Source organism: Heloderma suspectum, chromosome 2 (genome assembly GCF_057233095.1).
Source record: "Heloderma suspectum isolate Gila_16-S chromosome 2, 16-S_ref, whole genome shotgun sequence".
NCBI lineage: Eukaryota > Metazoa > Chordata > Lepidosauria > Squamata > Helodermatidae > Heloderma > Heloderma suspectum.
The window spans coordinates 186713987-186729941 of NC_139459.1; the positions used below are offsets into that span (position 1 = coordinate 186713987).

Below are 15955 nucleotides of genomic sequence, written 5' to 3' on the forward strand. Positions count from 1 at the left end.
CCTGGACTGAGGTCTGAGCCACGCCTCAGGGGAACCTTTGCTTGAGCGGCATCCGCAGCGAGGCCAGCACGCCGGCAATAAAGCCAGTGGGGGCCGGCGACTCCGATGCCAGCGGGGCTGTGCATCCGCTCTAGTTTCAGGCAGAACTCCCGGTGAGCTATCCAAGGTGCTGGACGCGTGGGGGGTGCTTCAGCCCCTTGGGCAGCTCCTTTAGAGTTCTGGCTGGTTCTGACTGAAGCCCAGCCGGATGCCCAGCCCCACTGCCATCGGAGCCACCAGCCTCCACTGAATAAAACGCTCCACGCCGGCAGGCAGCACCGGCCGCCCCGCGCTAGAGGAATCGTTTCTCCCTTCTCCTCAGTAAACCACGCCGAAGGCTGCGACCCTCTCCGCGTGGGCTTGACGGCTCAGCGCCTCCTGAACCGGCTCCCGAGCCACCGTGCCTAAGGCGGGGCGGGAGGGCGGCCGCCCGCCCGCGCCATCCATCAGCGGCGCATGCGCAGCTCCCCAAGTAGCGGCCCCGGCCCCGGCCCTGCCCCACCTTCCCCGGCAGCGAGGGAAGCGACGAGTCAGTTCTTCCCCGGCAGACGCGCCGGAGCGGACACGCTCCCCCTGCAGTACCACTGCCCACGCCAGCAGATGGCGCTGTGCCGCACTACCCGGCTTTGGCCACGACGAGCGCTCTAGCCGCCGCGCTCGCTCCACTATCCGGCTTTTCCGGGCGCCTTGCGGATGTGGCGTCAACCTTCCTTCCGGTGGCGCACGCGCACAAGGTGGCCCTGCTCTCGCTCTCTCTCCCCCTGAGAAGCAGGTAGGGTCGCGGAGTCCCGGCTGCAGCGGCCTAGGGAGGCGCTTCATCCTCCTGCCCTAGCCAGCCCCAGCCCCCCTTTCCCGGCTCCCCCCCTTTCCTCATGCTTCTCGTCGCGGGGACGTGTAGCCGGGCCGAGCGCGGCATGCACCGTGTTGGCGGGTGGGGGCGGAGCCTGTGGTGGGCGGAGCCACCCTTGTGAACGTTCTTCCCTGGCCCGTGGGTGGGGCTTAAAGCTCAAGGTTCTTTTTTTCCAATGAAAAATTCCTAGGTGGCCAAGGTGGACCCCGATTCCACCGGTTGTCCGTAGTCTGATGGCACAGCGCATGTGCCCTAACTGCTGCTGCACTGCGAAGGTGATGCATGTGAGGAAGCAGGCTCTTGCTTGCCCGAAAGCTCGTGCTCCAATAAAGTTGCTAGTCCCTAAGATGGTTTTGGGGTTGCCACCTTTTCCTGTGGGTTTTTTCTAATGGCAGCTTTGATGTGGAGATGTTAAGCAGGAGAAGCTTTTCCTGTCAAGGAAGGAGAGAGAAGAAGCTTTCCCTAGCAGGGAGGGAGGGAGGAGAGACAAGCTTCACTTGATTCCGGTCATATCATCTCCTGTTAAAAGTGAATGAATACGACCAGGAAAAAGGTGGCAACATTAAATGCTACAGGTCTCCTTTCCTGCTCCTTCTTGTGGTGACATGGGGTTGAGTCCCAGATTAGCCAATGAATCATTGTCACCACCAGTTTTCCTCCACATATTATCTAGCCAATGGGGATAAGTCTGACATACCCCACAGGATTGTTGCAAGGATTAATGAGGACTGAAAATGTTCTCTGGCCTGAGTTTTGACTGGTAGGGGAGAGGCATGAGGGGCCATATAACTGTGAAGATACCTTGCATCCCTTTCCCCTGAGTGAGGTATTACAAAGTTTAGTATAGCCCTCTCATTTTAGAATTGGATGGCCAGGCACCGACACATCAGTGTGGCTTACTAGCCAGCTTCTACCTGTTCTTGCTACCAACTCTCTAAAACAGCCTTCCCTGATCTGATACCCTCCTGTGTTGGATTACAACTCCCATTCTCATGCACATCTGGATCCAGCACATCTGGAGGGCACCAGCTTGGGGAAGGCTGCTCTAGCAGATGCAAAGGACTCGAGAAAGAGCCAGGAATTTTACCCACTTGCACTGAGGTATAGAGAAGGTTAGGAATGGTAGGACTTTCCCCTGCTGGTCCTAACATTCTCCCAACAACAGTGTAAAGGGGAGGTATGTGCCTCTCCCTTGAGCCCTTTCCATCTATCAGAAGGCTTGAAGGAGAGGTGGAATCTTCATCTCATTTGCATTGAGGTTTGGCTAAGAAACGATGAGATAAATTCCTGAGTCTTCCCTTCTCCTAACCGTTGTAAAGTCTGTTGAAATATGCTGGGAGTCCTGCTCGTCCAAGGGCCACTAGAGGTGTTTGTTACTGGCCAGTGGATGTCTGGATAGCCCTCATCTGGACCAAGTTAGAGTTGCCCCTCTTTTCTTTTTTTTCTTTTGCCAACTTGTCCTGTTCTTCCTCTTAACAGCAACGTGATCTGCAGATATTAACAAGTATTTCCTTTTTTCCCCCTCATGGACTGGCATGTCCATCTTTGCTTTTTTTAAAAAAAAATCTCCTTGACATGCCTCTTGTATAAAACGCTACAAGAGGCACTGTTGAATGTATGTGACCAAAATGGCTGGATGGCCATCAACATTCAAACTGATCTCTGTATTAAATTGCACTACCCTATAGCATAGCCTTTCTCATGCTGGGTGCAGGTGAGATTTGATCACACATTATGAATAAGAAGCTATTAGATTGTGGAGATGAGCATTGTTTTAATGTGCGTGTTAGTGACTTTTATTCTAGCGTGTGTGTCTTAGTGGGCTATACTGTAGATTTGACACGCTGAAAGCCAAATTTTTGTCTGGCAAACTTTTTCCCTGTGCAGTAAACAAAATATTGATTTCAATGCACACTTTACACATTGTAAGCCATTGTCCCCCTGTGCAATAAACAATAAATTTACTGTAAACAATAATACTTATCTCTGTGCAGTTTGTGAAAAATGTCACCTGGTTCCTGCAGCTCAAACTCTTAAAAGTTAGAGGAGCAGGCCTGGCTGGCTTACTGGTCAATTGGCAATCTGAGTTTTAATTGTTGTCAGTGTTAAAGAGCAATTTGACCAGGGAGGCCTTTCACACTGCTTGCCAAGAAGGAATTGTTACCCTGTGCCCAGCTGCAAGAGTGTGTTAAATGCAATAGGAAATATGTCAAGGGAAGCACTGCCAAAGCCTATACAAAGCCCGATGGCTCTTGCCCAAAGAATCTTAAGAGTAGAGAGAGCAGCTTTCCCCTACCTGTCTGGCTGGGGGATGCTGGGTGTGGTAGTCCAACACATCTTGGGGGGCAGCAGGTTGGGTAAGGCTGAGATAGAAGAGAAAAGAGGGGACAGGGCTGTGGTAGAGCAGGCACAATAGTGCCCTGACTGTATTGCCATCATGGTTTAAAATGCCTTGAATGAGCTTGTAAGCAATTCAGAAGAAATTCTAGGAAATACAGTGCATTGCTAAAGACTTAAAATAGCTTCAGGGGCTAGTGGATGAGGAACGGGGTGAGCGCAGGGCCAACCCTACCATTAGGCAGTGAGGCTGTTGCCTCAGGCGGCAGATGCTGGGAGTCAGCAGCAAAGTTTTGGAGGAGAGAGCTGCAGGCCACACAGCCTGCCCTTTGCCCCCTAAGTTTACTTGCTGCCTTCAAGTGTGGCAGAAGATGTCCTATTGCCATTGTTGAAGAACAATTAAACTACCAGTCCGGTTAGCTTTTCTACATGGAATGGGAGGGGGCGTGGTCTTGTCCTTTGCCTCAGGCAGCAAAATATCTTGAGCTGGCCCTGAGTGAGTGCATCAATTCCCCATGGAAATAACTTTATCTTTGCTTATGAGTAGCTCCATCTGCATTAGCCAAAGTTTCATCACACCAGAGATCACAGGTAGAGATGCCAAATTTCTGGAAATTTTGAAGCCATGGGGGGGGACGGGGACATTTTCCCCATTGCTTTAAAATTTCCAGAAATTAGACACTTCTGGTCTTACATACAAGTCTTCCTATTGAATAGTTCATAGAAAACCCTGTTTTTTTCTGGGGGGTTTCCAGGCCTTGATATCTCTGGTCACAGGGTTGCTAGATGATTCCTTGGAGCTACTCATAACTGAAAGTAAGATCCCTCCATGGGTCTTCGAAAAGGTTAATAAAAGCTTAGAGGTCATTTTTATTTTTGTATTCTCTCTCTTGTTTAACTGGCTCTCAAACTACAATTGGCTTAATATTCTGCGGATGGAATAGGCAACAGAAACAAACTAGGTTCTGAGAATATGCGCTATCAACTGGGGCAAATAGAAGATGGGGAATTCTCGTCACTACACATCCACTAACTGGACTAGCCTCCCCCAACCTTGCGCCCTCCAGATGTACTGGACCAATTCCCATCAGCCCCAATCAGCACAGCCAGTGGTCAGGAATGCTGGGAGCTGTAGTCCAAAATATCTGGAGGGCACTGGGTTGTGGAAGGCTGCCCTAACATGTATGCTACAGCCCTGAATTGGGAACAGGCAGTAAACGAGTAGGAACACAGGGAAGACCTCTAGAAAAAAGTAGATCCCCTTTTTCCTCTGGACACTGCTGCCCTGAAAGCATGAAGTAAGCCATGCAGACTGTTCAGGCTGAGCTGAACATAAGAGATGCCATGCTGAACGTAACCCAGGTCCATCTAGTCCTGCATTGTTTCCAGTTGGGACTAGCTGCGTGTCTCTTGGAACCTCACAAACAAGCTATCCTTCTCTGTTTGACCCCAGCATCTGGTTCTTGTGAGGTATACTGCCTACTCAGGCCAGTAGCTATTGATTAGCCTGTCCTCCATGAATACCTCATCTGTAATAATCATAATTAAGCTGTCTTGGCTAGCAGCCACCATCCCATCTTGTGGTAACGAATGCCACAATTTATTAGTTGTACTCCTCGCACAGTGGCTCATATACACTTGTGTACGGGTGAGAGTCCAGCTTGAGCTGAATAATCCATATGTATATTGCGGGGAATAAAAGTGCTTCAGCTATGCCTCTGATCCCTATAGTAATTGCTGTGCGGATTTGGCCGGTCTCCAAGCTGGGGCAGTCTAGGGGCCAATGTGTAGTTCTTTAAAGAAGAGTAGCGTGCCATGGGACACCTTAGCGCAAAATGCTGCTGATGCAGATGCTGAAAACATAGCTATACTAGGATTGCCTGTGCAGCTGATCTGTGCTGGTGTAATAAAGCCTTCCCCAACCTGGTGCCCTCCAGGTATTTTGGACTACAACTCCTAGCATTCCTGACCATTGGCCATGCTGGCTGGGGCTGATGGGAGTCGAAACCCAAAACATCTGGAAGGCTCTAGGTAAGAGAAAGTTGGTGTAATAGATGAAGCCTAAGTTCAGCAGAGAGTTCCCTTTCAAATATACCATCCAAGTGCATGATTCAATTAACATCCACGTGGAGTGGCAATTTTGACAGCTGTTCATCTGTCATTCTCTAAGAACATAAGAAGAGCCCTGCCAGATCAGACCAAGGGTCCATCTAGTCCAGCATTCTGTTCACACAGTGGCCAACCAGCTGTCGACCAGGAACCTACAAGCAGGACATGAGCGCAACAGCACCCTCCCACCCATGTTCCCCAGCAACTGGTGTACATAGGCTCACTGCTCTGGTACTGGAGGTAGCACATAGCCATCAGGACTAGTAGCCATTGATAGCCTTTTCCTCCAGGAATTTGTCCAACCCCCTTTTAAAGCCATCCAAATTGGTGGCCATCACTACATCCTGTGGTAGCTAATTCTATAGTTTAACTATGCACTGTGCTCAAAGAGATGCTCTGAGCATCTTTTAATGTCCATCCAGAGCATCCTCCAGAGGTGATATAAGATCCATGTTATTTTAGCAAAACATATATCTAGAGTACTAGATACATAAAATGTCTTTAAAAATTAGGTATCTAGAGTGCTAGAACAACTATGCTTATTCTAGTAGTGAATCTTACAGATTTTGAAGGAATTGTGCTAGTTCTGTTTTATAAAGCTTGCTGTCCCCTCTGAGCCCTTGAGGGCTGGGTATGATATAAAATTCGGAGTAATCTAGGTACCAAAATCAAACCTGGAAGAGCCAGCATCAAACCTTTGGGCACCCTGCTTAAGAAGGAAAGCTAGTCCAAACCCCCTGGGCAGCCAAACCCCTAGGATTTGTCCAGCCTGCTTGCACTGATGAATTGAATCTTTCTGCCCTGTGGATTTCATGCTGTACGCTGTTTTGGTTTTGCATGATCACGTAAGCTATGGTCATTTTTGCATTTGTTATTGCTGTGCATCAGATTGTGCTGCCCTCCATAAATCAAGCCTGCCACAGACCTACCTAGTTTGGTGGGTTTCTATTGGTAGCGAGCAATGAAAGCTGCGGATACTTTCTCCTAATGCCATGGTGTTTGGTTCTTTTCCAGCTGTTGAGTGTGGCCACCCCCACCATCCCTGAATATGTATGCCTGTGCAAAGTTCGTCTCTGCTCCCACTCTCGTGAGTAACTAAGATGTGACATCTTGGGTTGGTTTGTTTTTATAACACATTGATTTTCAAAGCACCAAAGTATTATCTGCCTGTGCTGGCAAGTAGGTTCAAAAGATTAATAATCTGCATAACTATGTTATCAAGGATGGAATATGGACTAATTCGTCATGCAGTATCTTCTGCAGATTCTTCTAGCTTCCATTTCTAGTCCTTGGGATGGCAAGGAAAAATCTGAAAATGTTTTGGCAGCTGTTGCTGTTGAAATATAAAATCAGAGTGAGTTGGAGAGACCTTTTGTGAGAGTGGATGGCACTTAACTTGGTGTTCCTGTCCTTCTGCCCTTGAAAATCTATCCTTCCTTCCTTGTTCTTCCATGAGTCTAAAGTTTCCCACCAACATTTGAGTACATAACAGCAACATTCTTCTTTAAAAGCTGTGCAGCAGACAGAGCATGCACTTTTAAGTGAAATGATGCAACTCCTGCCTGTCTTTTTCCTGGGGCAGAACATGGGCTTTTACTGCAGTGGTCATGTCACATTCTTTCCCCGCACTACTACAATGAAAACAATGCAGTAGAACTAAGGCTATTCTCTCTGTTCCCTGCCTCCTTTGCAGCCCACTGGAAGTTGCTGCTGCCAGTCAGGGATGGGCAAAACAGAACACAGCAACGCCAGGGTGGGAGAAACCATTTCTGCTGTGAGAGTGGGGTGCTTTGCTTCAGCGTTGCTATATTCCATTCACCTTTTGCCAGTCCTGTCTGTGAGTTGCTACAGCTAGTGATGGAGACCTGCACTCCTTTCTTCCTTGCAGGAAATCCTCAGCACCTTGTATTCTGTGTTCCACCTTCTGAGAAGGATGGATGGATGGATGGATGGATGGATTAGCGGCCCATCTGGCCAGCTACCTGGCCACTCTAGGCGGTGTACAGTACTAATAACAAATTTACAACAACTGAACAACAACAACGTAACAAAACAACACTGCTTTAAAAAACCCTAACCCACCCCAAATGCCTGCCTGAACAGCCAGGTTTTTAAAGTCCAACAGAAGCTCATCAAAGATATAAATTATTTAATTTATATCCCACCTTTACACCCAAAAATGGTGTTCAAAGGAGCTAATGATAATAAAACCAAGATTAAAACAAAAGTTGAATTAAAAATTAAGCCGGAAGCTATGTTGCCTGGATGTAGGCCTTCTCTTGCTTGCCTTTGCTGTTGGCTGTTTGGTCATCACGTGATTGTAGGCAGTGACCATATTTTGCGTTTTACAGTGCAGGGGTGTGATGCTGCAGGAACCTGCCTAGGCCTTATCTTGCTGCCTTTGCAGGTGGTGTTCAAGGGAGCTAATGATAATAAAACCAAGATTAAAACAAAAACTGAATTAAAAACTAAGCCGGGAGTTATGCTGCCTTAGCATGTAGGCCTACAAATAGCCACCAGCAAAGGCAGCAAGATAAGGCCTAGGCAAGTTCCTGCAGCATCACACCCCAGGGTGAAATGGATGGGACAAGGAGAGGGTGCCTTCCTCTGTGGGACTACTGGACTGTGGGGCAGGCAGAGAGCAAAATTCAGGCTTCACAACACAGTTCAGCGTAAGTATGTATCCCTGGTTTAGACCATTGTCCATGCTGGCTGGGAATCATGGGCATTGTAGTCCAACACATCTGGAAGACACCGGGTTGGGGAAGGCTGGTCTTATCGGCTCACCTCTACCCCTAGGCTTCCTAATCTCATTTAGAAAAACAATTCCACCAGTCACATGCCTTGTTCCGTCTGTATGGCCCAGGGCACCACCTGGTAGCTCTGGTCCTTTGCTGTGAGGGATTCTTGGCTAGAAATGGGAGGAGACGTATCACCAGCCCAAACGATTGCTCTGTTGGCTAATGAAGGTATGTTCAAGTCAAAGTTGGTTCTAACAGTTACGGACTGTGCCTCTTAAGTCTAGCATGTACTCAGAAGGAAGTCCCTTTTGCCAACAGGGATTTCCCTTTGCTCTGTGTCTTCAGCTTGGATGTTCTCCCTTCTGCAGGTGAGGAACAGTTCCCGGCTGCTCTGCAGGCCCATCTCTGCCTCCATGCTGAACAGGCCTGAGGCCAGGATGGATGAGGTAAATTGGCATGGCATAGCTTCTAGGTGCTATACCCAAGGGAGAAAGGGCCCTGGGTCTTCAGGACTTACAGCTTGTGCGCCCAGCCAAGGTTGTGCAGGGAAATTCTCAGCAGCTGTTAAGGAATAGGAAAGAGGAAGAGGAGGATCCTTTCTGGGATAATTGGCTCTGCTGGGCCTTTTGGATTAGCAGCAGTACATTCTATCTAGGATTTATGCTTTTAATTGCAGTGAGTCACTAGGAGCCATCATGATACTACATGGCTGTCTTTCTAAAATTGTAAAATTGAGGCACCAGCCCAGAGATCAGTGAACATTTTTATGTTAGGCTCATTCATGTTTATCACACTTTTATGCTGCATTTCCTCAGGGACCTCAGAGTGGTTTATATGGGGCTATCCCATTTTCTTCTTACAAGGAATTAACAGAGAAAAATTAACTACCAACTTAGATAGAAATTCTAAGTTCTTAGAAATTCTAAGTTGGTGATTTTTCAAACTTTTCTAGCCTCGAGGAACCCTCTCCATATCAACTCCTAAGTTATTTATTCTATTTTTATCCCACTCCTTTAAAAAGCTCAGGGCAGCATTCATGATTCTTTCTGTCTCTCTTGTGCGTGCATGCACATGCGCACACACACGCAGAGTTTATCCTCACACAACAACCCTGTGAGGTAGGTTAGCCTTAGAGATGGTGACTGGCTCAGGAACATCAAGTGAGCTTCATGGCTGAATGGGTATTTAATTCTGAATCTCCTGATCCTAGCCTGATACTCTGGCCACCACAGCGCACTAGTTTTTTTAGGTCCCCCTGCATGTTGCAGTTCATGCAGGGCACTGGCCAGGTCTCTTGTGCTTCTTGGTTGCTCTGCATGAACTGAGTGTACCCTGCAGCACAGCACAGCCTCCACTGTGGCTGTGCGTCATGGGGATTGATTGACATCAGTGAGCAAGCTATTTCCTCCATCGCCACCCCACAGGGAACTTGTCAGCCATGATTTATTGATTTGATTTGATTTGTGCCCTGCCTTCTGCCAAAAAATGGCACTCAAGGTGGCTTACAGGCACAATTAAAATTGATTAAAACAATATATTAAAATAAAGTAAAACATAATTACTGAATTTTTTTTTAAAAAGAACAGCACTCAACCCAACAGACCCACTTAAAGGGCAAAGGCCTTTTTGAATAAAACAGTCTTTGCCTGCCAGCAGAAGGTCAACAGAGAGGAGCGAACCTAACCTGCCTTGAGAAGGAGTTCCTTGGAGCAGCCACTGAAAAGGCCCTCTCTCATGTCGCCACCAAACATGCCTCTGAAGGTGGCGGTCTCCAAAGGAGGGCCTCTCCAGAAGATCTTAAGGACTGGGCAGGCTCATATGGGGGAAGGCAGTCTTGCAGGGAGCATGGTCTGAAGCTGTCTAGGGCTTTATAGGTCATAACCAGCACTTTGAATTCTACCTGGAAAGACACCAGTAGCCAGTGAAGCTGCTGTGAGTCACATGCTCCCAGCCCCAGTCAACTTTCTGGCCACAGCATTCTGGACCAGCTGAAGTTTCCAAACAGTTTTCAAAGGCAGCCCTCTGTAAAGTACGTTACAGTAGTCCAAACTAGAGATGTAAAAGTCCTGCAAATTTTGAGGCTATGGGGGAAAAAACAGGGTTTTTTCTATGGTGGTTTTCAGGAAAAAAAATAGCCTTGAGAAAAATTGAAAAATAAGCATTGCTTATTTTTTAGTGTTCTTTACAGCTCTAAAGTCACTTTGTGGCTTTAAGACACCCTTCCCCAGCCTGGTGTCCTCCAGATATTTTGGACTTCAGCACCCGCCTAAGGCAGCATAATGATCAGGAATGGTGGGCACTGTAGTCCAAAACATCTGTAGGGCACCAGGTTGGGGAGGGCTGCTTTAGGAACATAAAGCAGCACTTCTGTTCCTAAAGTTATTTTATGTATAACTTAGTTTGCGTATAAAATTATCATTATATTTTAAAACTTTTAAAAGGAAACTCAGCTAGTACCTTTGTAATTATTGTCTGAATAGATTAAAACTATATTAAATGATTGCTACAACATCAGAAACACAGGACTCTATAGAGCAAAACCCAAACAATCAAAAATGCACATTTACTGTCAAGAATGCACAGTGGTGACTCTACTCACATGTTGGGAAACTGAGCATAAATGTCTATCAGTAAAATGTAGTATCAATAATTTTAATTAGAAATGAAAGAAGTAACTATGCTGGGAATCTTACACAGAGGATTAAAAAAACATTTTTCCCCATGGCTTCATTATTTCCAGACATTTTACATCTCTAGTCTTTCTGTAAAAGTGTTCTTATTACATAGTTTTTAGAAATCATTTTGTGGGAAGTAAAGGCTGGGTAGCAATATATAAATATAAATATTTCATCTTAAATTCGAAGAGAAAATATTTCATAATCTAAAGCTGTTCAATTTTTCCAATGTGGGGCGGGGGTGGTCCTCAGGGAAAAAACAACTTTTTCTCGAATTTTTCCAGGCCTTCCCATCTCTAGTCGAAACGGGAAATAACTAAGGCACGCATGACCATGGCCAGATCAGACAGCTCTAGGAACAGGCACAGTAGGCCCACTAGCCTCAGCTATGCAAATTATTGGTTCAGGTCAAGAATTCCACTGTTCTCTGGAACAGTGTTTGAAAATCACAGTCTTTCATCGAACTAGTGCCCTCCAAATGTTTTGAACTACAGCTCCCAGCATTGGCCATACTGACTAAGGCTGATGGGAGCTGATGCCCCAAACATCTGAAGGGCACTACATTAGGGGAAGGCTGGCTTGGAAGTAAAACCCAGCTGTGACGGTGATGAGCATCAGCAGGAAAGATGACAATGGTTGCTGGTAGAAACCTGAAGTGCTGGCTGTTTCGAAGCGGTAGCATGTCCTCCCTACTCTAATCCCATTTCTTCTTTGCTCCTCCCAGCCCCGCTGCATCTCAGCTGCTCAGAGCGAACTCTCGCTGGTGTTGCGCCGGGCATTCCAAACCAGCGCTGCTTCCAGGGACATTGACACTGCCGCCAAGTTTATTGGTGCTGGTGCTGCCACTGTAGGTGTAGCGGGCTCCGGCGCTGGCATCGGGACCGTATTTGGCAGTCTCATCATTGGCTATGCCAGGTATGTGGGATTATTAAGCAGTGTAAGGCAGATGTCTGGAAAGAGGCGTTAGTGGCTAGCAGGCCTGCTTCAGGCACCGACCCTGGCTATCAGAAGTATGACATTGAGAGAAGGGGCATCTCTTGCCATACGTGCTGGGCAAGCAGTGGTGAGTCTGACTTTTGAAATGCCACTGCGTGTAAGATGCATCTTTCAGGAGCTAAGACGTCACTGGACTGACTCCAGGCAGGCTTGGACACTCACTGGGATTTCTAAGGCAAATAGATGGCGTGCTCTAAAGTTGGTTGGGGCACAAATAACATGTGCAGAAGCAACCCAGCTTGCCTACCTACACAAGATATTTAGTCTGGGATTGCCATCCGTTTACTTGCTTCTTACAGAGAAGCCAGGTGATGTTTCCAGCTAGTTGCATTCCAGTGTCTTCTGTGTTGCCTTCCTTTCTTTTCAGACCTGATTTGTGACTTATTTTCCACTGAAATCACATTTTAGCACCAGTGTGGACTGGCAAAAGGATATTGAAGATTTTTCAGTGCTACTGTGCCTTTTAGTTAGAAGTTTACTCTTTGCAGCTTCTGCCTCTAGTTGGTTTTTGTTCAGTGTTGCTGTGATGTTCCGGATGTGGTTGTCCCATAATTACTCAGTGACGTTTCTGGAGGGATTTAATTACAGGCATCCTCCTAATTATTTTTTTCTTCATTGTGAAATTGCCCTCTTTCATTTTAAAAAAAGTAATTAAACCCCCTGTAGGGAACAGGAACTGATTAAAGGGATATTCATCAATAATGCCATGGCTGTGCTAAACAGGAACCCATGAGGGACAAAAGCCACAAGGAGAAGCTGCTAATTGATATTGCAAGGGACCTTTGCTGTATGGGATTTACTTCTGAGTAAACATTATTGAAAATTCTTGGACATTGGCAGGGGCATTGCCAGTTAATACAGCGCTATATTAAGTACCATGTATAACAACCACTGTTCTAATTCTGCTCCCACCTGCTTGCAGAAAAGCAGAGCCTCAACAGTGCTAAAGGACAGTAGTGTGGAAGCAATCCTAGTAAATGCTTTATGGACTAGTTAATTTTGTAGATTTATTTGCAAAGCTGGCTGACAGCTATGCCATGCAGCTAGGTATTTTGATTCCTTCAAACAATAATTGGCTGGGAGGGCTGTCTCTGGGGATATGCTGGGACTGCAGAAGCACCTTAAGTTTACTGCTCTGTGTTCACTGATCAGTATGTCTCTCTCTCTCTTGCAGAAACCCCTCCCTGAAGCAGCAGCTCTTCTCCTACGCCATCCTGGGTTTTGCACTGTCCGAGGCCATGGGGCTATTCTGCTTGATGGTGGCATTCCTCATTCTCTTTGCTATGTGAAAGAGCCAGATATGCTGCCTGTCATGTGTTTCCCTCTCTTCCCCCTGGGTTTAATCCACTGTGTACGCTGACCTGATTGTTCTGTAACAGATAGGGGAAGCCCATCTGTTAACCAAATCCGTCCGGTTCGGAGGGGGCAAGTGAATAAATACTGTATTGGTATACATTCCCTGGTTTCTTGATGTGTATTTGGTTTCTTGACAAGCATCTGGGCCCCAATAGCTTCCCTCTCACGTTTGGGGACACCAGTTTCACTCTATGGCACCAACCAATTGTACAGCATCAGAAAACATATTCAGTGCATCCATTAGATTGCTGAAAATCTAAGCCCTGTAATGCTCCAGGAGGCTATAATGCTCCAGGAGAGAGAACCTCTTCTCTCTGTTTTCTTCTTCACTAGTTTTGATCCCATGCATGTTTACTCAAAAGTCGCAATGAATTTAGTGGGGCTTATTCTCAGTACATATGCATAGGATTGCAACCCTGTTAAACCTGTTACTCCTGATGCTGAACAAACCTCCATGAAAGTTCATCATTAGCTTAGGGAACCAGGTAGCATTTAAGTGAAACTGTCTGTGTGTGTGTGTGAGTGTGATGTTTATATCCCGCCTTTTTTCCTCCTTAAGGAACCCAAGGCAGCATACATAATCTCCATTTTATCCTCACAACAACAACCCTGTGAGGTGGGTTGGGCTGAGAGTCTGTGACTGGCCCAAAATCACCTAGTGAGCTTCTATGGCCGAGTGGGGACTAGAACCCGGATCTCCCGGCTCCCAGTCCAACACTCTAGACACTATACCACGCTGGCTCTCTGTATATCTCTGCTTTTGGTGAACTTGTAGAATTTGGCTGTCTAAGTTCTAGTAAATTAAAACATGGCCCAGAACTATCCTTTCAAGCTTCTCTCATGCTTTAAAGGTCATTTATTTATTGGTAGGTGCCAAAGCATTTGGTAAACTTAAGCAAAGGAGCCAATGATTATTCGTGCTTCTGTTGACAAAGTGCTCATTCTAAGGTAGAACATAACAGGTAACATGAAAGATGGAAACTACCAGGTTTAAATGTTATCCCTTTACTAGAAAGCATTAACTGGCCAGATAGATGCTAAGAAGAGCTTACAGTAGATCGGGATGACAAACTTATTTCAGGTGAGGAGCCAGATAACCCTCCAATGAGCCCTCAATGGGCTAGATGATGATATCAGCAGGTGGGACAACACCCCTGGACATCATTCAGTCCCTGGCTGAAGCATCGGCTGAGGCTCATCTGGTTGGCGCTTCAGTCAGTAGCCCAGCTTTACTGTGAGCAGGTTATCCCTGGCCAGGGAAAGCTCACGTGCAGTGAAGCTGCCCCAAGCGAGCTGATGGCTGCCTTTGACACGTGTAGCCCTTGAAGTTAATGCTGTGTTTCTAAATGCAGGGAGGCCAAAGCATTCTTCAGGCTCTCTGGCCATCTAGGTAGGCCCAGAAAGGCTTCCAGGCCAGAGCATTCCAACAGGATGGTCACGTGTCCCGCTGGTCACGTGAATGTGTCCTCTAGCATATCTGACCTGCTACCCTGCTCCAGAAGCAATGCTTATTTGCAGTGCCTCTGGAAGTGTGCAGTGTGGCCCTTCCACAGAGTGGCAGTTTGGTAGAACTGGCTACAGACTAGTGAACATCAGAATTGCTTCGGTGGCTCAGGCCAGCTTGAAGCTGCCTACAGCAGTCAGCCAAATGTTTTTGAGAAGCTCGGAAGCAAGGTACAATGGTGATAGCTATTCTACATGTTACTTGTTCCTCTAGCACAGGGGTGTTGAACCCGCCTGGGGTCCCACTCCAGCCCTTCTGGTTTCTCAGGAGGGCAACACCCGTTCCCTTGGCTCTGCTTCCTTTCCCACCACTGCTGAACTTGTGGCTTTTGCATGTTTTTCTCATTCTAAAAGGCTGAGAGGCCTCTGCCAAGAATGAGTGACTGGCAGTAAGAGCTTTAAGCTAAAATAGGCTGGTATCTTGGTCCTGCCCCTTTGCCTCTGGCTCCGCCCCTTTGCCTTCAGTCCTGACCACCACTGGAATGCGCCCCCGTCCCCTGAGCATCTCCGAAATTGAATTCAGCCCTTGGGCTGAAAGAGGCTCAAGACCCCAGCTCTAGTACTTGGTTTTTCAAACATAAACCACCTTGGAACACTGAGGCACACTTGCGAAGGGGGGAAAAATCTGATTTTCCAAAAGTCACTTAAGGTAGCGTCCATCACCATACCACAAACGTGAATTCCACAAGTTTAAATGCACGTTATGTAAAGAAGTGCTTCGTTCTGTCCGTGGTGAATTTGCTGCCTATTGGCTTCAATGACCCCTGGTTTAAATGAGCAATCCTGTGGCCCCTCATTGCAGGTGTGGAAACCTCTGCTGCCCTGGGAATGGGGGGAAATACACCAGCCTGGAAATACACCTCCCTCCAGGTGTGCCACCCACACCTTCTGCCCTACTGGCACACACCTGGTGTGGTTTTGGATTTGGCAGTTCCAGCGTCATGGACTCTCCTTTCTCTGCCCTCTTTGGGTTGCTCAGCCCATGTTATACGAGAGGAAGAATTTCCCCTGTGCAATGCAGTTCATAATTCAGAAACCTCTTTGGTCTCCCGTCCCTCCTTTAAAAAAAAAAGACTTTATTTTATTCGTTTGACTTAGTTTTATTTTTATTTTTTTCTGAACTTAAAAAGCCCTAAATGCTTTCCTTTCTCAAAGGAAATGTACTGCAGCCCATTGGTCATTTTTACTTGCCCATTTCTGTGCGGGTAGTATCCAGTGTTAGTCCTATGTAGAAGTAGACCTATAAAGATGAATAGGACTTTAGTCCGTTGTGCCCAACTTAAGTCTCATTCATTTCAATGTGCTTACTCCATGTAGGACTAACATTGGATACTACACTGTGTTTCCCA

General features: G+C 46.9%; 1 protein-coding gene across 3 annotated transcripts; it reads left to right on the forward strand.

The window, feature by feature from the left end:
• Window positions 1-766: 766 nt before the first annotated feature.
• ATP5MC2 (ATP synthase membrane subunit c locus 2) lies at window positions 767-13929 on the forward strand. 3 transcript variants are annotated; one of them, XM_084836721.1, is made up of 6 exons: window positions 767-811; window positions 1080-1164; window positions 6350-6422; window positions 8445-8522; window positions 11476-11666; window positions 12922-13211. In XM_084836721.1, the coding sequence occupies exons 3-6, from the start codon at window positions 6384-6386 to the stop codon at window positions 13034-13036; spliced, it is 423 nt and encodes a 140-aa protein (XP_084692847.1). In that variant the 5' UTR covers window positions 767-811; window positions 1080-1164; window positions 6350-6383; the 3' UTR covers window positions 13037-13211. The 3 variants fall into 3 exon arrangements, with proteins under 3 accessions (XP_084692847.1, XP_084692846.1, XP_084692848.1); XM_084836720.1 differs by lacking the exon at window positions 1080-1164 and having other exon boundaries at window positions 12922-13929; XM_084836722.1 differs by lacking the exons at window positions 1080-1164; window positions 8445-8522 and having other exon boundaries at window positions 12922-13205.
• The last annotated feature ends 2026 nt before the right edge of the window (window positions 13930-15955 follow it).

Excerpts from the sequence above, each read along its gene's own strand:
- ATP5MC2 (XM_084836720.1), top strand. The coding sequence starts at position 6,384 with ATGTATGCCTGTGCAAAGTTCGTCTCTGCTCCCACTCTC. Across the intron at positions 6,423-8,444 it reads TCGTCTCTGCTCCCACTCTC|GTGAGGAACAGTTCCCGGCT; the intron begins GTGAGTAACTAA and ends TCCCTTCTGCAG. Across the intron at positions 11,667-12,921 it reads CTCATCATTGGCTATGCCAG|AAACCCCTCCCTGAAGCAGC; the intron begins GTATGTGGGATT and ends TCTCTCTTGCAG.